The sequence below is a fragment of the Lupinus angustifolius genome, chromosome LG03, assembly GCF_001865875.1.
Source record: "Lupinus angustifolius cultivar Tanjil chromosome LG03, LupAngTanjil_v1.0, whole genome shotgun sequence".
Classification (NCBI taxonomy): Eukaryota; Viridiplantae; Streptophyta; class Magnoliopsida; order Fabales; family Fabaceae; genus Lupinus; species Lupinus angustifolius.
In genome coordinates this window covers 25,579,254-25,602,669 of record NC_032011.1, presented here as the reverse complement: position 1 = coordinate 25,602,669, position 23,416 = coordinate 25,579,254, and the positions used below count along the sequence as shown (strand labels likewise).

General features: G+C 34.9%; 5 protein-coding genes across 7 annotated transcripts; 4 read left to right on the top strand and 1 right to left on the bottom strand.

Annotated features, from left to right (window-relative positions):
• On the top strand, window positions 21-3,201 carry LOC109344095 (probable galacturonosyltransferase 3). Its single transcript, XM_019582712.1, has 8 exons — window positions 21-206; window positions 312-373; window positions 461-563; window positions 706-855; window positions 940-1,020; window positions 1,162-1,496; window positions 1,585-2,530; window positions 2,766-3,201. Exons 1-8 carry the CDS (start codon window positions 144-146, stop codon window positions 3,039-3,041), a joined length of 2,016 nt encoding a protein of 671 aa, XP_019438257.1. The 5' UTR covers window positions 21-143; the 3' UTR covers window positions 3,042-3,201.
• Window positions 5,355-10,668, top strand: LOC109344093 (protein LAZ1-like). Its single transcript, XM_019582711.1, has 5 exons — window positions 5,355-6,111; window positions 6,190-6,278; window positions 8,178-8,439; window positions 9,164-9,412; window positions 10,054-10,668. Exons 1-5 carry the CDS (start codon window positions 5,605-5,607, stop codon window positions 10,408-10,410), a joined length of 1,464 nt encoding a protein of 487 aa, XP_019438256.1. The 5' UTR covers window positions 5,355-5,604; the 3' UTR covers window positions 10,411-10,668.
• On the top strand, window positions 11,850-15,499 carry LOC109344092 (mechanosensitive ion channel protein 6-like). The gene is made up of 5 exons (XM_019582710.1): window positions 11,850-13,655; window positions 13,827-13,950; window positions 14,306-14,599; window positions 14,696-14,898; window positions 14,996-15,499. The coding sequence occupies exons 1-5, from the start codon at window positions 12,004-12,006 to the stop codon at window positions 15,279-15,281; spliced, it is 2,559 nt and encodes an 852-aa protein (XP_019438255.1). The 5' UTR covers window positions 11,850-12,003; the 3' UTR covers window positions 15,282-15,499.
• On the top strand, window positions 16,535-18,885 carry LOC109344091 (chromo domain protein LHP1-like). Of its 3 annotated transcripts, none has more exons than XM_019582709.1 (7): window positions 16,535-16,775; window positions 16,879-16,904; window positions 16,988-17,074; window positions 17,155-17,207; window positions 17,238-17,838; window positions 18,387-18,447; window positions 18,563-18,885. In XM_019582709.1, the coding sequence occupies exons 1-7, from the start codon at window positions 16,605-16,607 to the stop codon at window positions 18,605-18,607; spliced, it is 1,044 nt and encodes a 347-aa protein (XP_019438254.1). In that variant the 5' UTR covers window positions 16,535-16,604; the 3' UTR covers window positions 18,608-18,885. The 3 variants fall into 3 exon arrangements, with proteins under 3 accessions (XP_019438254.1, XP_019438253.1, XP_019438252.1); XM_019582708.1 differs by having other exon boundaries at window positions 17,155-17,838; window positions 18,563-18,620; window positions 18,665-18,885; XM_019582707.1 differs by having other exon boundaries at window positions 17,155-17,838.
• Window positions 19,994-22,706, bottom strand: LOC109344090 (cytoplasmic tRNA 2-thiolation protein 1-like). Its single transcript, XM_019582706.1, has 5 exons — window positions 21,993-22,706; window positions 21,858-21,898; window positions 21,548-21,614; window positions 21,347-21,458; window positions 19,994-20,468 (listed from the first exon to the last, which is right to left on the bottom strand). Exons 1-5 carry the CDS (start codon window positions 22,670-22,672, stop codon window positions 20,307-20,309), a joined length of 1,062 nt encoding a protein of 353 aa, XP_019438251.1. The 5' UTR covers window positions 22,673-22,706; the 3' UTR covers window positions 19,994-20,306.

Below are 23,416 nucleotides of genomic sequence, written 5' to 3'. Positions count from 1 at the left end.
TATATATATATATATAAAAGGCGTTGAACACGGAGGATGATGTGATCTGATCTGGGAAAGAGGAGAAAAATGCATCGATAACACAAACTCTTTCTTCTACTTATTCCTATTATCACATTTACCACACAGCATTCATCAGATCAATGGATGACACTTTTCCACGCTCTTCTCCATCTTCCCCACTGCTACTTCTTTTCTTCTTTTCGGTAATCTCTCATTTCCTTTCTTTCATTAGGGTTTATTTACTTTACACATAACTGAAATTAATCAATGAATTTATTTATTTATGTGGATTGGATTGGACTGAACAGGTTTTGTTTCATGATGCTCTTGTCATACCAGCAGCGGACATTTCAACAACAACAACAACTAGGTCAGATTGATTCTGTTTTTCCCTTCTTAGTATGTTTGTTGTTTGTGAATTCTCAGTTTGACTTATTTATTTTCATCATCATCACAGTCAAAGAGCATCTCCTGCACTCTATGATTGCAATCAATGCATTGGCAAACAAGATATTTCTACTACTACACTCCTCCGCAACAATTACCCTCATCATCAAAAGGTACTTATTATCATTATTAGATTATGTTAAACATTCGTTCATCAATCCTATTGTTTTTTTGTTTATATCCAATCCCAGTCTCAATCCATCCACCAATAATGCTTATTATTATTTTATTATTATTATTATGCCTACTCTATAGGAGGAGGACATTGATATAATTGCTGCATACAGTGATGCATATGGCCATGTTCGACTTGCTAGATTGAAAATGAGCCACTTATCTCATTCCTGGATTTGGGAAAACCCTACTACTCATGCAACAAACAACACCTCATCCTCCCAGGATTTGGTACTTCACTACTTCCATCCCATTTCATTAACCTCCCATTTTGGTTGTATGTCATTCCTCATTGCTCCTTATATTCATTCATAGATTGAACGCAGCCCCAACCATGAAACAATACTCAAAACTCCACGTTCCTCGACAATGACTCCAGTCAAGATCAAGCGCCGGGTAACTATCCATTTTTATCTTTTCCAACTCAGAAACATAAACAAACAAACAAACAAACAAGCAAAAAGAATGATAGAGATAGGAGAAAGACTGTGCTTTGCTATTAATTTGGGTTTCTTTAAGAGTTAACGATCTCCTTAGATAATGCGGGAAGAAAGAAGGAAAGTTCGTGCATCTGAACTTATGCAACAAGACAAAGAAACTGACAATCGCATCATATCAGCAGCAATTCAACGCTCTGAAGGATTTGACATCACTATCAAGGGAAAGTATAGTATATGGAGGAGAGAATATGAAAACCCAAATTCTGGTTCAACTCTAAAACTGATGCGAGATCAAATAATAATGGCCAAAGCATATGCCAACATTGCCAAGTCTAACAATAAACCTCTTCTTTACGATGCTCTTGTCAAACACTCCAGAGAAAGTCAACAAGCTATCGGAGAAGCAACTAATGATTTTGAGCTTCACCTTGGGTATTTTGACATTACCTTAGTCTTGTTTCTCAGGTTTATTAGGCTGTTCTAGTTTTCGTAAATAGTTTCTATTTGTTGCTTTTCTTAGAGCACTTGATCGAGCAAAAGCTATGGGTCATGTTCTCTCTATGGCGAAAGACCAACTTTATGACTGCCTTTTGGTAGCAAGGAAATTAAGGGCGATGCTTCAATCAACTGAAAATAGTGTGAATATACTGAAGAAGAGGAGTGCATTCTTGATTCAGCTGGCTGCAAAAACAGTGCCTAGACCATTGCATTGCCTTCCCCTGCAACTTGCAGCGGATTATTACCTGCAAGACTATCATAAGAAACGAAATTTTGACAAAGAAAAGATTGAAGATCCCTCTCTTCACCACTATGCTATCTTTTCTGATAATGTACTGGCTACATCTGTGGTTGTTAATTCCACCGTGCAGAATGCAAAGGAACCTGAGAAGCATGTATTCCATATAGTAACTGATAAATTAAATTTTGCAGCAATGAGAATGTGGTTTCTCATCAACCCTCCTTCTAAGGCAACCATTGAAGTTCAGAATATTGATGATTTCAAATGGCTGAATTCCTCATATTGTTCTGTTCTACGTCAACTTGAATCCGCAAGAATTAAGGAATATTACTTTAAAGCTAATCATCCCTCCTCCCTCTCTGTTGGATCTGACAATCTAAAATACAGAAATCCCAAATATTTGTCAATGCTGAATCACCTAAGGTTCTACCTTCCTGAAGTTTATCCCAAATTAAATAAAATTCTATTCTTGGATGATGACATTGTAGTGCAGAAAGATTTAAGTCCTCTATGGTCAATTGATCTCAGAGGGATGGTGAATGGTGCAGTAGAGACATGCAAGGAGAGCTTCCATAGGTTTGATAAATACCTCAACTTTAGTAATCCACTTATCTCCAATAATTTCAGTCCTGAAGCTTGTGGCTGGGCATATGGCATGAATGTTTTTGACTTGAAGGAGTGGAAGAAACGAAACATCACTGGAATATATCACCGGTGGCAAGATATGGTAAATTTTACTAATCCTGTTCCTCTTCAACTTTTCTATTCCTCTGACTATCATTTTATAAAATTGATTGCGTTGTGTTTTGTTTCTGGAAGATTCCTATGTGTGTGCAACATGCTCGTGATCATTTCCCTTTTCAGACCTCGAGTCAAATTTACCTGAAAGCATATTGTTTTGTGCCTGTAGATAGTAATGTATTCTTAGCATATGCAGAATTGATGGTTTTTATTCTCTACAGAATGATGATAGAACCCTCTGGAAGCTTGGAACCTTACCCCCAGGACTAATCACCTTTTATAACCTCACCTACCCTTTAGATCGAGGCTGGCATGTTTTGGGACTTGGTTATGATCCTGCTCTGAACCTAACAGAGATAGAGAACGCTGCTGTCATTCACTACAATGGAAACTACAAGCCGTGGTTGAATCTTGCTGTTTCCAAGTATAAATCGTACTGGTCCAGATATGTTATGTTTGATAATCCATATCTTAGACTATGCAACCTTAGTGAATAGTTAATTTTCTGTCCTTTTTTCCTTCTTCATAGCTAACAGATTGTAACTTTTGAGAATGGTATCACATGTATGTAATATGTTTGTTTCTTAAAATAGCAACTGGAATGCAGTTATGTAACAGTTTGATGAGAAATGGGATTCAGCAAAATCTTGTAGAACACCACGTCAATGTATTAAGCAAAAACCACTAGAGACACATAATCTTTCATCTTGTTAAATCAATATTAGAATTAATCTGGTTCATATTAAATTCTTCAAGGCTTCTATTTTATAATTAATCGAGTTCGTAATTGTTCACTACAACAACCAATTATTTATCTCACTAGGTGGGTTGATTACATTGATTGAATGATGACATAATATTATATCATAAAAAGTATTGATCTTGACGTTTCTCTAATTATTTACTAGAGACACATAATTTAATGATCCATATTTCTAGGCTAGTCAATATTTCTTGAATTAGTTGGTGGATAATTCAAGGTTTTAATTTGGACAGTTATTTATAGTTGTATTCTCGTGGTCTTGGAGGTGGATGAATACATTATCAAACTTAATGTCAATGAGAGTTGTAATGTGAGCTCTTAGTATATGGGAGGTGGTGGTGTTACTCGTAACCATGAAGGCCTGTAAATTTCATTGTTCGAGATAGCTTTTGGGATCAGATTGTCTATTTTGGCAGAATTCATGTCTATGGAACATGGCTTGAGATTGACATGGAGTATGAATCGTCGTACTGTCTTTAAGGAATCTGATTGTTCAGAGATAATTCAGATTATTTCATGCAAAACATCAATTCCTTTGCAGCAATTGTTGCAGGTGGTCAATAATGTTCTTGTTTTGGTTGCCAAAGGATGGAAGATTGAATTTTGGTTTATGCTGAGGGGCTAACATGTTTGTAGATTATATGGCCAAAATTGGGTCAATTGCTACAAATGACTTGCAAGATTTAGGAAACTACTTCATTAAGTACACCAAGAATCCAGCAAATAAATCTATCCCTAGGATTTTAGTGTTTGTTTCGTTTTCCGTTATACTGAAAAATATTAAATTGATCCAGTATTGTTACATATGCTATTTTAATGAAGGTGGATAAATGGAATGCACAAGAACGTGCCCAAGTCACTTATGGAACATGTTATCCTAACAATTCAAAATAACTTCATGTTCTATGTTTTACAATAGACCCTCACCATGTTGAGGTGATAAATTTGTCGTTGGTAAAGAATAGTTCATTCTGTTCCTCCCATTTTTTTCTTGTTTATCCATCATTATTTTAGTGTAATATTGTAACGTTATAGAATGACATGCTTATTGTTCTTCCACTATAAGGGTTTATTTCATTTGAAGTGAAAAAAGAGAAGAAGAAAAGGGAGGAAAATCATTTGAAGTGAAAAATCTTAAGAGGGACAAAAATTAGAATATAAAAAACAAAACAAAAGGAGACGCAAAGAAATAGAAAGGAAAAAGAGAGAAAAGAAAAACAAAAATGGAGAAAAATAAAGAAATATAAAAATAAAATAATTACATATAACAACATTAAAGTAATTCTATCGTTTAACGAATTAACTAAAAAGAATGGGGTTATCTATATGAAAATGAGAAGGAAGGTATTAGTAAATTTCTCAAAGGGGAATTTTCAAGAAATATTCAATCTTACTCTCTCATGTTTCTTTTTACATAAACCATCAACACATTTTAGCACTCATTGGAAATTCACGATGAGTCGTCACTAAAAATACAATTGAATTCCAATTCTTCCAAGTTCCTCCATACTTTCTCATCTATACCTTAGAAGAGGCAGATTTCTCTTAATTTTTTAGTTTGCAATAAAATGTTATGAAATTTGCAAAAATTAGTGCAATTGACATCAAAATTGTATCTAGTCTAGCCTATAAACAATTTTTAGAGTACATTACAGCAACAGGCAATTAGTAAACCTCAAGATTCCATTATTAAAGGTTAAGAGTAAACTCTATCTATCATTAGATTGTTTCTACTAAGAGCAGATTTCAGATAGACAATTATGTGTCAATACTAAAGTGGTTGATTTGCAATAAGAGGAGATACTATGTTTATTAAGTTGTCATGCAATGTTATCTTTTTACATGTTGTTATTACTTTTTACTTTTATTAGCAACATTACTCATTTTTTAATTCAGTAAATTTATTATTTTAGATTAATATTATTAGTTGTGAGTGATAAGTTTAAATGTAGAGAAATAAATAAAAATCTGTTGTAAGATGTAAATAAAATTATAACCCTTGTAATAATAAAATAATATAAATAGCATACATAAATTATGGTTGTGGATGTTGTGCAATCTAAAAGAAAGAGGGACGGAAGATTGCGAAAAGGAAAAGAAGGGTTTCCCTGATTCTAACAGACAAGAGAAGCTCCTATTTTATTTTCCATTGAATTCCTTAAAAATCTATGCTTATGGTTGTTGTTGTTGTTTTGTTGAATAATTTAATAATTTGTATTATCCAATCTATGTTTGTTTGTGAGGATCTGAAGTTGTGAATGATCAGAGAGAGGTTGTAATAATTTTGATTAAATGAAATGAAGTTGTGGAAGAGCATGATGATGGAATTGGCGGCGTCATACTCGCCACCTACATGGGCAACTTTAATTGCTGCTGTATTTCTTCTCATCACTGTTACTCTCTCTATATATCTTTTACTTGATCATCTATCTGCTTACAAGAACCCTGAAGAGCAAAAGTTCCTTATTGGTGTTGTCCTTATGGTTCCCTTCTATTCTGTTGAATCTTTTGTTTCATTGCTCAACCCATCCATCAGTTTTATCTGTGCTATTCTCAGAGATTACTATGAATCCTTTGCCATGTATTGCTTTGCTAGATACCTTGTTGCCTGTCTCGGCGGCGAGGATAGGACTATTGAATTTATGGAAAGAGAAGGCCGCTCTGCTTTCAAAACCCCTCTCCTTCATCATTCTTCTCACAACAGGGGCATTGTCAACCATCCTTTCCCTATCAACTTCTTCTTTAAACCATGGAAACTTGGTCATGCCTTCTTCCAAGTTGTCAAATTCGGTATTGTTCAATATGTATGTATTCTATGCTTCTCCATTCTCACCTTTAACATTATTTCCTTCTTATTCATTCACCTCTCCAATCACTTGCAGATGATAATTAAGTCTTTGACTGCTATTACTGCCGTCATCCTTGAAGCCTTTGGTGTCTACTGTGAAGGAGAATTTAAATTGGGATGTGGGTATGAATTTTTTTTACTTGGAATTGCTCTTGAACAATTATCCCTTTTGTTTTATCAAATTTGTAAACATTTTCAATTTCCTATCTCCTCTTCACCTTTGTTGTTTTCTCACCTTTTATGTTGTGAGTTTTTATTGTTTTCATAGAACATATAACGTATTTATAAAAATATACATTTATATAAGGTAGATTCTTTTGAACAATGTCTTGGGTCTTCCTTTCACCATCTTACCTGGCTACCATAATGGATGCCTTCAACATCTATGTTATATTTTATAGTCATGTTCTTGTTCCAAGTACCTTAGTTCCACATTTTTTCCTTTTTCACTTTTGTTGTTTTCTCTAGGAACCTGATAGGAACACTTCTTGACTTTTCTGTCCTCCAGTGTCTAAATTATGGCAGTTACTAAACTGCTTCATTTTCTCGTAAACTTAAATAGATAAATGACAGAGTATATAGAACTCTTCAAAGAAAGACATATTTTAAACCTAGAGTGAAGAAAATAATATGAGGTAGGAAAATTAGAAAGGGAAAAAAGTGTCCAAACTTAGGGAAGGTTAATATTGGTCTTTGAGGTAGCTGATTAGGTTACATTTCTTTTACATGTGCCATATCAAGCTTGTCCTTAGAAATTTTAGAGGCACTACAATTGAGCTGGTGTACCTGACAATGCCAGGAAGAGTAATCAGTAACATTGTCAATGGTAAGGTCCTTTAAACTAGAGAAATGCTAAATCCTCTTAAAAGTTCAAACGTCTGCCTGATAGCCATTCTAATTACTTAAGGAAGAAAGAGAAGATTAAAATGGAAGTTTTGAATCTCTCAAAAGCATTAAATGCACATGAGTTTTTGTCTTTTTATCTCTCCTAAAGTAGTTAGGAGCATGGTAGCCAGAACCACATGAATCCCGACTTGGTTTCCGGTGATTCAATGTGGCTCATCAATCCAACTATCCAAAGTGAAAGGAGTTTCATTTCTGTTCCAGAATCCCACGGAGAATTGCTGAGTCGTGCAGGCAGTGTCCGAATCACAATTTAGATGTGAACTCTGTGCTACTCTCCCCTCTGGCCCTTCTGCATGGCATTGCTCATGTTTTCTGTCAATTCCCCAGAGCCCCTTGACTAGGCTTTTCCAATTACCCCCATCCATCACACTTCCATTTGTCTGCTCATAGCCACTGTTTGGCTGTGTAGCTGTCTCTGCCACAGCTGCCAGTAGACTAAGTGTTTCAGAGAAGGGAAAGGGTTATAGAAAACCAAAAAGGCAGATATAGAATACAAAATAACATTAGGTCAAAATTAAGAGCTGTTGCTCACTAATTAAAGTATACAGCTTTGCATTGTCTCTAATACTCAGACCCTGACAAGTGTTCCTTACTTTAAGGCATTCTTGTTTAAATGTTATAATTCTTTATTAGTAAAATGTATGTTGTTTATTGTAAAAAACTGATCATGAATCTTATTATTTTGCGATACATTACTATTCATGATTAAAAAAATAAAGGCTTTTCAATTTGGAATATGCTTCCTGATTTGATTAGGAGTATTATTAGTCTGTTGACTCTGTTCTTTAAACTAAACTTTTTTTTATGAGATGCTATTGATTATGTGTAGATATGATTGTTACCGATACTGTTGTGGATCACTTGCATGCAGTGTTATTAGTTGATTATATGAATTTTCTAGATTTGGTAGTTAAAATTCCACATGATTTATGATAGAACATTATGACATCATTCGATCCACGTTGCTAACCTCATATAGTGGTACTAATGTTTGGTTGTTAAAATTCCATGTTTGGTATATTCACATTAAAATGTGTGCTATTATGCTCTTTTAGTGACAGGTAAAAGAACTCTGGAGTTATATTTGACCACATGAGCTATTTGCTTCATTTGTAGGTATCCCTATTTGGCAGTGGTTCTGAATTTCAGTCAGTCATGGGCATTGTACTGCCTTGTTCAATTTTATACTATTACAAAGCATGAATTGGCACATATAAAGCCATTGGCCAAATTTTTGACATTTAAATCAATTGTGTTCCTTACTTGGTGGCAAGGGGTGGCAATCGCTCTCCTTTACACCTTTGGGTTGTTCAAAAGTCCCATCGCACAAGGCTTGCAGTTTAAGTCAAGTGTCCAAGATTTCATCATTTGCATCGAGGTAGATGTCCTTCGATCTAGTTAAGCTTCACATTGCAATTATTTTTTGAACTGTTACAGAATTTTTATTTAATGTCCTGCCTACCTATTATATCTTAAAACTGACTGACTCAAAGGCCCTAACTCTTTTTTATTTGTGAAGAAGATCTGCAAAATGGATTTTCTCTTTTGATCATCATAATGGATTCTTGATGGGAAGTAAATTGTGAAAATTTGAGCATGTAAATTTCTCAGATGGTTTCTGTCAATTCATTGCTAATTGATCCATCTAATGACCTTAGGTTGATGCCACAATTATCTTTATAATTTGCTATTGTAAAGTCACCAAGCTTTAATATAATATGATCATTTTTGGTGGAACTAGCTATTTGTTGTAAGCCCCCCCAACTTGCAAATGCTGATATTATGTGGTTTGTCATTAGATCATTTAATTAATCTTAATAATAATCACTAATCGGGCAATCCAATGCCATGGGATGAATATACTAGAAAGTTCTGTGGTTCATATTTTATAATTTTGTCATTCTCTGTTGCATTTTGCATTTAAGTTTTGTCAACACTCAAGTTCCCAGGTTTCTATGCACTGCTTCTTGAACTTGTACTGAACCATTTTGGACCCATAAGTACTTGTTCGACCCCTCTTGTCTTCACATGTTAAATTTTTATGACTGCTCCAGATAAGGGAAAAGTAAAGTTTAACAAGACTTTATGTTCATCCAACACAGATGGGCATTGCTTCCATAGTTCACCTATATGTGTTTCCAGCAAAGCCTTATGAGCTAATGGGAGACCTCCACCCTGGAAGCATTTCAGTTCTTGGAGATTACTCTGCTGACTGCCCTCTTGACCCTGATGAGATTAGGGACAGTGAGCGACCCACAAAACTACGTCTTCCTGCACCTGACGTGGGTGCCAAGAGTGGGATGACAATTAGAGAGAGTGTCCGTGATGTCGTTATTGGTGGTGGTGGATATGTAAGTTTCCTGAAGTGTGCTAATACTACAAGTTTGTCTTATTTCCTGGGCATGTGGTGCTAATCAGCACTTGGTAAAATCCGCCTCCTACCAAAGGCTGGGAAATTATCTTCTAATACTGTGAAAATTTAATTCCTTAGTTTCTATGAACATGTCATATGCAGGCTAATTAATAATTTCTCATAAATGAAGCAGACTATCCTTTCAAATTATTTCAAAGGGAATTAGATAAAACCTTGCCACCTAAGAATGGCTACATCAGGAATAAGTTATTTAAACATAAGGGGGCTAACTCCCCAAGTAAGCATGAGTAGTTATGGAAGCCTGCTTGTAAGATCATTTACTTATGTGTCTGCCAATTTTTAGTTATTCAACTGAAAACAAAAATGGAGGTGAGATGCAGTCATGTGGAATATGTTTTCTTAAAAATTTGTTACCCATAATTTTAACCCCCATACCTTTTATTAGTTTATTTTCCAAATATGCCTAGAAGATAAGGACTAATTAGGAACCTTTATGATACTAACAGATTGAAAAGTATGGAGATATCTTTTTTTTAGTATTTGTTCTGTATGCATTTCTTATCAAATTTCAAGTGACTCTTAATATTTAATGTGCTTTACCCTTTTATAACATTTCAGATTGTGAATGATGTGAAGTTCACTGTCCATCAAGCAGTAGAGCCTGTAGAAAAGGGGATCACTAGATTCAACGAAAAATTACACAAAATCTCCGAAAACATTAAGAAGCATGACAAAGATGGAAGAAGAGCAAAGGATGATAGTTCCATCGGCTCATCATCACCTGCAAAGAGGGTGATTCGGGGAATTGATGACCCCCTCTTGAACGGGAGTATTAGCGATAGTGGGATGTTGAGGGGAAAGACGAAGAAACATTGTAAAAAATCTGGATATACAAGTGGAGAGAGTGGAGGAGAGAGTGATCTTAGCTATGGAGGCTATCAAATTAGAGGGCGTAGATGGGTTACCAAAGAGTAGCGAATACTTTAGTGGATAGCCTAAGCCTATGCTGTATGGCAAAAATGTTACTAGATTTTGCATGTTGGTTCATGTACCCGGATTAGCACTGTACTTAGTGAGAAGAATAATTTGTTCTGTGCTCAAGCGCGAAGTTGATTTTTTTTACTGAATCATTTCTCGCCAGATGAAATTGTGAGATGTTACTTTGTCATTACTATAATGGTCTTCTGTATCTGTATCTACATTGGTTGACAAATGACATTTTGATGGTGGATATGTAAGTATTTCAAAGTAGGGTGGGTATGAATTCATTCTAAACTTAAGAGGGGATGATATTATCATAATGAAATTCAGCCATTGTCCAACCCCATCTCCATCTTCACTCCACCCTACCTTTCACCTTTGCATCATAAGTCTCTTCCTTCTTCTTCCCCCACTACCACTTTCTTGACAAGAGCATAAAACCTTGGCATATTATTAACAACAAAACAACTTTCAGCCTTATTCTTCTCAAAATCACTAAAATCAGCATTAAAACATTGAATATCTGTATTAGAAGGGGCATTTTTCTGGACATTGGCATATTTCATGTCATCACCATTTCCAGTATTGAAATTTTCTATTGAATCTAGTGATGACTGCCTTACTCTTTTACTTCCAACATTTGTTGAGTTTGGTGACGCTATGGCTTTAGATTTATGAACCTTACCCTTGCATAAAAAATTGTGCGATGATGCAAACTTGTAGTGGGGGAAGAAGAAGGAAGAGACTTATGATGCAAAGGTGGGGTGTTATAATAAATGTTAAAAGCTTATAGATGGGTAATTATAAAAGGTTATCTTAGAGCATCACAAGGAGTCATTGGTCAACTTAGAAATCGTAATAACAACATGATATTCTTGAACTCACTTTGTCATCAAATCATACTTCATATATGTGTCGAGGACACCTCATGTCACAACCAACCTTGTATAAGACTACAACAAAATAGAAGATGTCATATTTTACTCTTAACTCCTTACTCTAATGATCAGAAGCTTCAAATGTCATCATCTCAAGTCTTCCATCACTTTGATAGAAAGAATAGTTGATTTTTTATAAACACAGATAAAATATTTGGAGTATTAGTGATACTTAACCCATATATTTTTATTTAATTTTTATATGTTTGATGTTAACCAATATTCTAATTTCATATTTCATTTAAATTAAAATGTCAAATCAACACATCAAAAAATAGAATTATCATTAAGTTAGCCCTTACCAATTGACTACAAAATAAATTTTTAAAATATATAATAAGTTGACTAGCAGAAATATGTTGGAGTGACTTAAGTTTTAGTTAAGGGTTAATTTGAATATATTATTTAAAGGAGTTTGAAATATATTAGTATAATAATTATTGTTTTTTTGTGATAATAATCTCACGCCGCATAATCCTGGATTGTTTGAGAAAGAGCAATGTAATATGGTGCATTAATTCCTCGGGTATGTACACGCGTCAAGATGGCAAGAAAATTTGATTGGTTGGATGAATTTGTGAATATTTTTAGAGGAAAATAGGAATTTGGATGATAATGATAATGATGATGAAAGTAATATAGTAATGAGATGAATGCTTGTGGTGGGATGGAGAGTTTGAGGAAATCGTTGAAATCATATGGTTCTCGCAAACATGTAAGGAAAATATCAGCAGGTGGTGGAAGTCAAGAGTCTGTGTTTGAAGAGCTCCCCATCCTTCTCTCTCAACAATCTTGTTCTGTCACTATCAAAAGCGACGATGAGGATAACAATATGATGAGAGATAATAATAATAATAATAATAATCATCATAACAACAATGGTGGTGGTGGTGATTCGGGTGATCCACCATCCCAACTAATTGGTAGATTCTTGGACAAACAAAAAATAATGTCACCATCTAGCATTGGTGAAATGGCCCTTGATATGGATTTAAAAATGGATGAGCTACGTGATCTCCCTCTCAATGATTCCTCTGTTTCTAATAGTAATAGTAATGAAACTCCTCCAACAACTAGTTACAAAACACCAACACCTCAATATTCCCTAAAACGCCCTCCTCATCCACACCATGATAGGAACACCTCCAACTCTGCATTGCTCCTCAAAACAAAAACAAGATCTAGATTGCTTGACCCTCAATTCTCTCAGCCTCAACAACAAGACTACTCCAGTCCTATCCCAAAGTCCTCAGGACAACTCTTCTCTACCTTCATTGGCACCAAGAAGGGCGACAATGACGATGAAGATGATCCTTTCTTAGAAGAAGATCTCCCAGATGAGTATAAGAATGAGACTCATTTCAGCCTCTGGGTTCTCCTTGAGTGGTTGAGCCTCATTTGCATCATCGCCGCCTTTATCGCCACCCTCTGCATCCCTTCCTGGAGGGACAACAATCTTTGGGACCTTAGGTTATGGAAATGGGAGGTCATGATTCTAGTTCTAATATGTGGCCGATTAGTCTCCGATTGGGTCATCCGCATTGTTGTCTTCTGCATAGAGAGGAATTTCGTGTTGCGTAAGAGAGTGTTGTATTTTGTCTATGGTGTTAGGAAGGCTGTCCAGAATTGCTTATGGTTGGGTCTTGTCTTGATTGCTTGGCACTTATTATTTGATAAGAGAGTGGAGAGGGAAACCCGAACTGAATTTCTAAAATATGTGACCAAGGTATTGGTGTGTTTCTTGGTGGCCACGGTTGTGTGGCTTCTCAAAACTCTCGGGGTGAAGGTACTAGCTTCTTCATTTCATATGAGCACTTATTTTGATAGGATTCAAGAGTCATTGTTTAATCAATTCATAATAGAAACACTATCAGGACCACCCACCATAGAGGATGATAAGTTAGCTTCTGAGGTACGAAAGCTGCAGAATGCAGGGGTGGCCATACCACCAGACCTAAGAGCCTCTGCCTTCCCAACAATGAAGAGTGGAAGGGTCAACAAGAGTGGAGTGCTTAAAAGTGCAACATTTTCTCAACGTTATTCCACTAAGAAGGTGGCAATGGATGATAATGGGATAACTATTGATCATCTTCATAAGCTGAATCCAAAAAATGTGTCAGCTTGGAATATGAAAAGGCTAATCAATATGGTCCGCCATGGGGCTCTTACTACCCTTGATGAGCAAATACTTGATGATTCTACACAACAAGGGGATGAGTCCGCCAAGCAGATTAGAAGTGAAAATGAGGCTAAAGCAGCAGCCAAGAAAATATTTCACAATGTTGCTAGGCCTGGTTCCAGGTACTCACTCATCTTGGTATCCAAACAAAAGGATTCACTCTTGAATATCACTTCATATTTCAATCCCTTATCTTAAATCACTTTTTCTTTCTGGAGTTACAATATGTGTATTTTAATGGAATATGATTAATTAATTCACTCTTCTTGCTTTTCTTTTTTAATTTTCTCCAGGTACATATACCTTGAGGATTTAATGCATTTTATGCGAGAAGATGAAGCTTTCAAAACCATAAATCTCTTCGAAGGAGCATCTGAAACCAGCAAAATCAGCAAATCGGCCTTGAAGAACTGGGTGGTAATAATTAACACATGAAAAAATAATTTCGATAGTTGGAACAATACATTTACTATAGTTGTAGCCTATAAACAAATTGTCATTTGCACGAGTTCTTTCCCTTGTTTCTTTAATGAAGTGTTATTTCCTGTTTAATGATTCTCCAATAGTATTTACTAATAAGCTGAGTCGATTGATTGATTTTTTGCTTAGAACTTGATCTATTTTAATTACTCAAAGGCACAAAGAGTGATAAGATCTATTGCAATTCATGTGTATGTTTTCTCACGATTTCTGTCAAGTATTGGAGAGGATCTAGATTCGTAATTATTATAGCAATATAATATACTTATTTAATTATAACTGATTATTGTAGGTGAATGCCTTCCGGGAGAGGAGAGCACTTGCTTTGACATTGAATGATACCAAAACTGCAGTGATCAAACTCCATCGAATGCTCAATTTTATGGTGGCCGTTATTGTATTGATTATTTGGCTTTTAATATTGGAAATTGCCACCAGCAAAGTTATTGTATTTGTAACCTCACAGATTGTGGTGGTTGCATTTGTATTCGGAAATACCTGCAAAACCATATTTGAATCAATTATTTTCTTATTTGTCATGCATCCATTTGATGTAGGAGACAGGTGTGAAATTGACGGAGTCCAGGTAATTATTTAATGTTATCTCTTTAAATTAATCACCTTTATTGTTCAAGTAAATGGGTCTGGCCTAATTTTATTTATTTTTCGTAACTAATTTCAGATGGTTGTAGAAGAAATGAACATATTGACAACCATATTTCTGAGATTTGACAATCAAAAGATCATGTTCCCTAACAGTGTCCTAGCTACTAAGGCCATACATAATTTCTATCGGAGTCCAGATATGGGAGATGCTCTTGAATTCTTTATACATGTCTCTACCCCGCCTGAAAACGTTACACTTATGAAACAAAGAATAGTGAGGTATGTTTATATGTGTCCTTAATTTGTCTTGTATGGATATGCATGTATGTTATGTTGGTTAATAAATATATGATTGGTATTTATTACAATAATGCAGTTATGTTGATAATAAGAAGGAACATTGGTATCCTTCACCTACGATAGTGTTCAAGGATCATGAAAGTTTAAACATGATAAGAGTGGCAGTTTGGCCAACTCATAGAATGAACTTCCAAGATATGGCAGAAAGATTTCTGAGGAGATCCCTTTTGATTGAAGAGATGGTCAAGATTTTCAAGGACCTTGACATTCAGTACCGTCTCTTGCCCATTGATGTTAACATTAGAAGCATGCCTACCACTTCTGATCGTCTTCCACCTAGCTGGTCCACAATCACAAGTTGAGTACAAGAATTGAACAACAAGGAAATCCATGCATTTAATTAAATTAGTCATGGGACTCCTTCACCTCAAGTTCAGAGAATCCATTAACTTAGTAACAAACTTAAGACCACTGAGTCATATCCTAATATTTATTTATATAATAGTTATCATAGTTTTCTACCAATTCTTTTTTGTTACTCATAATGTCAACTATTTGTTAGAAAATATATTCGACAATTGAGATCCTCTTCACTCGAGTGTTCATAGATTAGACTTCCTGCCCACTCCAAAAGTTTTGGCTCCCAACTTAGTGCAACTTTTTTTCTTTTAAAATTATATGCCTAACTTATATAAGCCATTATACACTTTAATTTATAGCCATTGTCAATCATGTGTTACAATAGAAGAACATAATTGGTAAATAGGCTAATAAAAGCCTATCGATAATTAAGTCAATAGGTCTTTATCTATCAGCATATTAATATGTGTTCAATTCTAATATTATAAATATATTAAAATTTGAATCATTATGTATCGTATAATATATATATGGAGTAGATTTGATAGAGAATATTTAAGTTTAATATAACTATTAGAAAGTCTTAGCCCAAGTTTATTGAATAAGTTAGACTTGATGATATTTTAAATGAGTCGGATCATAAGTTTCACAATACCGATGAGTTATCTAACTATTGATTAATTAACGAAAACAATAAAAAAAAAATTGAAACGCCACTTAAAAAATTATATGGGATAATCTTTACTAACAAAAAAGTATTTATAGTCAACAATAATGGTCATAAAAATGTTTACTCAAATACACAAAAAGTATGTTTGTACTAAATTTTGATTGATGTAGACTCAAAGGAAATCTAGTCTACTATGAGTTAAAGGGGGACTAATGTTGAAAGAGTTAGACCATAATGATATTAATTTATTTCCATTAACTTTGCTTATTCTAAGATAATGATATTAATTTTAATTAATTGGCAATCAGGACCTGAAAAATTGATTAATTTGATGCAATTTTGTTAATTTCAACCATTAAATTTAATTAAATTCACTAAATTGAGACCCTAAAATTTGAGTCAGTTTGCTTAGTATTTATTTTCATAATAGAATTTAAAAAAATTATAATAAAAAATTGGCTAACATGTGTGAAGAAAATTGTTTAAAAACCCCTTTGCGAATTAATTAATTAATTGTATGCGTGTTTTTGTTATTGTGGGTAATTTAGGTAATATGTTAGTGTTATGAATAAATTAAGAAGAGAGTGAATGTATGTATAAATAGCAATTGGATGAAGAAGATTATTGAAGGAAAGGAAGAGAGAACTTGTGAAGAATGAAGGGAGTGATAGTTAAGAACAAGAACGTTAGGGTTAGTGAAGAAGAAGAGGAAGAAGAGGAAGAAGAAGAAGACCACAATTCCGCACCTCGAAAGCTATATTTACATCATTCTGGTGATGATGGTTTCTATGATGTGGAAGCCATTCGCCGCAAGAGGATCCGCAAGGTCACTCACTTTTCTCTATTCTCTATTCTCCGCAACTTCATTCATTCGAATTGAATTTTACTCATTGCCCTCTTTTTCAATTTTGTTATTATTCTAATTATAGGGTGAGGTCCAGTACCTTGTTAAATGGTGAGTTGTTGTTATTCTTTATTTTTTCGATTTGATATTTTTTGAGATTATTGATAATATTGGTTAGTGATCTGTTCTGATAGGAAGGGATGGTCTGAGGGTGCAAACACTTGGGAGCCTCTCCACAATCTCCACTCTGTCTCTGATCTCATCCATTCTTTCGAACACAAGTTAGTTTCCAATTTAGATACTTACATTATCATCCTCCATTCATCTATGCATTCACCCTTACCCTCTTCATCTTTTTAAGACTTAAATCAGGGAAACTCGGTAACCGCAAGCGCAAACATCACCCTGTGCTTCATCAACAGCAACAACAACAACAACAACAACAACAACCACCAAAGAAGAGGCCGCACCAACAGCAACGTGCTCCCACTTCTTACTGCCTTAGACATTTTGCAACTGATAACAACCATACACACTCTGCTCATCACACTATCAATCTTGTCAATGGAAAAGGAGATGCTGCTGCCCCTCTTGCTCAAGACAACCAACCAAATCAAAATGAAAGTAACAACGAGGAAAACATTGATGATCCAAAGCTTAGTGAGCTTAAGGCAACATCAAACAATGCCCTAGATGCTGCTGCAGATAAGCCAGAGGCTTCAACAGCCAACCCTCACATGGCCATGGAATCTGGCCCCTGCAGAGGAGCCAAAAGGAGAAAATCTGGTTCTGTGAAGAGGTTCAGGAGACAGGATGGTGATGACGATGATGATGCATCTAAGCCCAACCCAACCACCGTATCAGTTGAACAAGGCCAAAGAGGTGTGAACGGTGATGATGGTGGGAATAATAATAATAACAATGGTCACATGATGGGTGATGCGGCATCTGCCTTCCATATTGTAAAGATAATAAGACCGATAGGCTACGTGACTTCTTTTTCTAATATTGTAGATGATCTTTCAGTCATCTTTGTGGCCTTGAGGTTTGTTACTCCCTACTAACAACTCCATATTTCATTCATATCTTATAAGTGCATTCATTTTCCTCATTACTATGTTTGCTAAAATAGATTTTTCACAGATTTTGTTTTAAAGGTTTTTTTGTGTGTTCCCCCCCTCTCAATTTAGAAATGGGAAGAATGATATCCTTATTAAATGCATATTTCTACAAGCAGATAATCACTAGTAATTGACAAGCGAACTGGAGGATTACATTGTTAAGGTCTTTAAATGGTGCATAGAATGTATTGTCTTAGTGCTATAATGATTAGTTTAATGGTTGATCATTTGTCTATTTACAATGTTGAAAATTAATTCTGTAATCTATTTAAACCTGGACCGTAGTTAAGACTTGAGAATGTAGATTTTGGCTATAAAACATTTATTTTCATAATAAAATGTAGAATTTAAATTTTAAAGCAGCCTCAAATTTATTGTGATTGAAACACAAGTTGTAGCAAAAGTAAGAAATTAACTCTAACAGATTGGCATGCTTCTTTACATAACAATGCTTATGTGATTAACTTTACAGGTCTGATGGAACAGAAGTAACCGTGACCAATAAGTATCTGAAGGCAAACAATCCACTTCTTGTAATCTCCTATCTCTTAGATCGACTTGATTATGTCTCATATGGCTTAAAAGCCTTCTGAAAATGTTTCTGTGCCAACTTTTAACTCAAAGCTAATAGTTTTCTTAATATTGCAGCTGATCAATTACTATGAGGAGAATATCCGATACCATCCTATGTAGCTTGACTTAGCAAAGTATTGAAGGAGCTTCTTCTTATAGTTAGATTTTCCTTATAAGAGCATTGAAGGAGGAATATCTGTGTTTTAGATTTTCCTGTGCATGTTGTAGACGCAACCAATGGTGAAGGTTAAGGAACTCATTGTGTGCTGGTTATTATGATTAATCGGGCATATTACAATTAAATCAATTGTTTTAAATGCCTTCATGATTATTATACTGTGATGCCCAAGTATTTAACTTCATTTGTGTGTATGCAGTTTCGCATAATTTTGCCTCTATATATACCTTTAGTTCCATGTCATGCTCGTGTGAAGAAGAAAGTAGTCGATCATAAAAGCCACGAGTCATGTCCCTAAGAGAGGCTAGGCATATGTTTAATATCTTTAAACTCTATGATACACCCCAAACTCCTTCAAGTGGCTTAAAAAAATAGTCAGGTTTTTTTGAACTTTGTGATATGTACCCTCCTCACAACTATTCGACATTTCAAAGCTCCTCCTCATAACTATTTAAACATTTCAAAGCTCCTCCTCACAGTGAATATCTAACTCATCATCAGCGTGTTCCATCACATTCTCAAAAGACCCATAAAGCTTTTGACTATAAAATCATAAATATAGACTGGTAAATATCAATTTATTTTTCAAAGAACCATAACTAAACTCTTCTTTTCAATTATGAAGTGAAAAGGGGAAGATGAAATCTTTCTAAAAAACTTGGATTTATTTTGCCAATCAAGAAAATCTAAAGCATATCAAATAGAACAAAACTCGTTACAAATCTAAACACCCAAGTGAACTGAGGGAGTGGCCATTTTTCAAGCAATTTAGATTTGCTGCAGTTCTTGGGGTACGTATATGCTGTTTCCATTATTATGCATTGAAAAAAATGAACACTGTGATACCCAAGTTGCAAGTCTACATTGGACTACAACAACCTCGGGTACCCACCTTCTACTAGCATTGTTGAGCTTTGATGTGTCTTCTCCATCTCGGATCACAATTGGTGATTGTAGTTTCTTCACACCAAAAACCATTACCATGGATTATATCTCAATCACAGCCACCTTGAACTGCCAACCAACGGGAAATGAGTCACCGCCTATGAATCTTGTTCAATGATCAGTTTTAATCCAGGGATTCTTCAATAACTATCCCCTGTAGTGCTTCGCACAGGAAAAATGTTAAATCAGATCTCCATAGGATGGATCTGAAATACTCACACTTGGACTACCTTTTTCTGTCCCCTTCGCCACACTAACAAATAACCATTCCTAATATACAACGAAAAGTAGGCGTAGGACTGTGTAACAGTTTAAATAACAAAGCTAGAGCAAGGTGCTGTTTTTCATTTCTTCCTAACAATAAAATAAAAACAGCCAGCCGGTAGAAAATAATATGAGATTGCATTTCAGTAACATTGTACACTACATAGAATTACAGTCATAAAACTCTGAATACAACTATGCAGCAAAAGATTGTCCACAATGTCTTGTAAATGCTTCAAGTATTCTAGACCTTTTTTACTATCATGTGAAACCACAAATTTCAGGAATTGGAAGCCTCATTTCTTCCTTTAGGGCTCGCTACGTTTCTTATTTGATGTCAAGTAAGCTCCAACTTGTGGTTTCATATACTAATAGAGTGACATTTCTACAACCAATAGCACATGGATTCATATGGAGACTACATATGGTAAATTAGAAGTCTAAGGTTCCACATTGTTTGCTCTCGATGCTCTTTCCTCCATTTTTTTCATTTCTGTCTTTACAGCCATCAATACTGCCCCGACTCCGTCCAATTCCCAGCTTAGGCAAACCTCGATTTAGTCCATCAAGCAGAACACATGCTTTACACCATTTCTGCACATGAAACGGATAATATAACTTAGCTGTTCAAGTTCTGATGATGCGAGAGTGAAAATGAGAAAGAAAAAGGCCAAAAAAGACCTTCAGAAGCACTGAGCATGCTTTGTTATGGACTAATCTTTGAAGCAGGGGAAAAAACAAAAAAAATAATCTGTAAGGTAAATCATGCACCTTCCTCTTGATAGGGGTCACAGTATGAAAACAAAGCTGAGTTTAGCAATATAAAGTAATAATGTTGTCCAAACGGCACAAAAGAGAGATTAAAGAAAAAAGTGTGCCATTTGTTAATGATGTAAAAAAAGGCAGGTTTTCCAGAAATAAAGAAAAACAAAGACATCAGATAACCCCCACAAGCCATAATAATAAACTTTTATTTTGGGACAACTTCAAAGAGGATAACAGTGTTCAAATAAAGATTAACTCATATATTGACTGAATCAATTACTTGCACCATCACTTGTTCCTAAATTAGAGGACACCCGAAATTTTCCCTATAAGGCAAACTGAAACGGCAAGTATCAAACATGAGACAAGCTATCCACATGAAACATTATTATTGAACTGAAATTTAATTTAATACAAGTGTCTCTGAATCAAGTTAAACAGCCACAAGACTAGATTGTCTTTTTGTCTTTGAATCGTGTTTAGGGAGAAGGTCTTTGAATCATGTTTAGGGAGAAGGAGGTTGCTCGACACCAAACAAGTCTAACTAAGGGCATAAAATGGTTCTTGAAGTAAGACTACTTTAACATAGTCTATTGCAAAAGAAACAACAAAATGTGATTGAAATGCCCAATTGCAGAAATAAAACTGTGTTCATGATCTATACTTCATATTCGCATGAGGGAGGAAGAAGATCCAGGGGGTAATACCTGACTAGAAATGTAACCACATCGTTCACATGTTCCTTGCTCCGGCATTTTTGTAGTAGCAGAAATCCTGAAATTCTCCCCTGATTGGATGATGTCAAGAATTGCTCTAGGTCTGCATTTCAGGATAAGATTAAGGCTATCTCAACTGCATCATGCATAAGCAAAAAAAAGAAAGATTGAGCAAAGCTAGTTGGAAGAGACCTGATTCTCTCTAAATCCTTGATGAACTCCCGAGCAAAACCACGATAAGCATTTGGAGAATAAATGCCTACAATTATTATGCATAGAGTATTATGTTTGAGTAGAATTGAACAGAGAGATAAAATTACAGACGAGTGTGTTGTTATTGTATAAAGTAAAACTTCAATTTAATCCTAAAGAAATAACAGTGAGACCAATGATATACTAAAAAGTTTGTAGTCAGCAATTAAGATGTTGAAAGGTTTAAAACATGAGGCAATTGATGATTATACATTATTATTATAGTAGAAAAAAATGAAGGTTAGCTTACATTCGGTGGAAAAGTAGTCGAGCTTCTTGAAATATGCATACGTAATAGAGTGGTGAAGGAATTGCAAGTATAAGAAGGAGAAAAAAGGGAAGTAGTAGATGAAAATAAAGTAAAGAATAAAGAAAAAAAGGATATATAACAATCTCTTTCTCGTAGGTGTACTTAAAAGGTTTGCATCTAGGGATGGGAGAGTCTTCACCAGTGATAATGGAAGTGCATCGACTCAACCTGGCAATATCACCTCTCAATATATTCAACAAAACAGTTTCAGCAATATCATCAGCATTATGACCAGTAACCACTTTATCCACTTTCAACAACGCTGCACCTCGATCAAGTGCTTGTCTTCGAAACACACCACAGAAAGTGCAATTATTCTTCAAACCAATCATTTTGACAATATTATCCATAGTCCAACCATATAATTCCTCGTATGATATAACTTTGAGAGGTAAACCATATTGGATCTGGTTTCTGTGAACAGTGAGAAGAGAATCATCGCGGTAACCAGTGATTCCTTCATCAACGGATAAGAGGAAGAGGTCGAGACCATAGTTGTGTGTTTTGTTGAGTTTAGATAAGACGTAAGCAAGAACGGTAGAGTCTTTGCCGCCAGAGGCACCGATAGCGACGCGGTCACCGGGAGAGAACAAGTTGTTAGAAAGGATGACGTCATGAATTTCATCTTCAAAGACACGATAGAAACAATCTCTACAAATATGTTCAAGTGTTTTGGGACGTTTAAGAGAAGCTCTTTGTTCATTGCATAAACAGCACAAACGAACCCCACGCTGCCGCTTCTTCTCTTCTTCCATTCTCTTTAACCCCAACCCAACCCTATTTATTTTACAACTTAATATAGTGTGATTAGTGTCTCCCAACAAAATAAAATAATTTCTTATTGCAATTTTTATTTATACAAACACTAAAATTTTCGTTTTTTAGCTTCCTTTAAATCTTAACATGTTAGTTTACTGAATGTATTTTTTAAAGAGGTGTCAAAACACAATCACATCAAAAATTGATAACTTATTCTTCTTAGAATGATATTTTCTTGGTAAGAATTTCTACACTGTAATAAAACTTAACCTAGTCTTAAAGCTACATATAATATATAATTTTGGCTTATGTGGTGATTGAGTGAGAATGGTGTTGATTTCGTGATTGTGTGTTGTGATTCACCAGAAAATTATAAGTTATTAAATTTTCAATTCAAATTATTATGCTTTAACCCCACACAATATTCTGACATTATATTAGGATAGTGATATTGATGTGATAATGATTCAACTCTATCGATATATGATAGATTGATAGTATTGGCTCACAATATAAAAGTTTTTATCCAAAATCATGCAGTAACTAATATCTTCTTAATATTTCATTCAAGAAAAATGAATTATCTTCATTCTTTTTACTAAAACATCCAAACCAAGAGAGATAAATCTTCATATCCGTGCTATTAGATGCCCCTGAGGAGTTTAAGAAAACATATGCTATCAACCAAAAGTGTTCCGTAATCTGATATCACAATTCATCCATTGATTCAAACATAATCT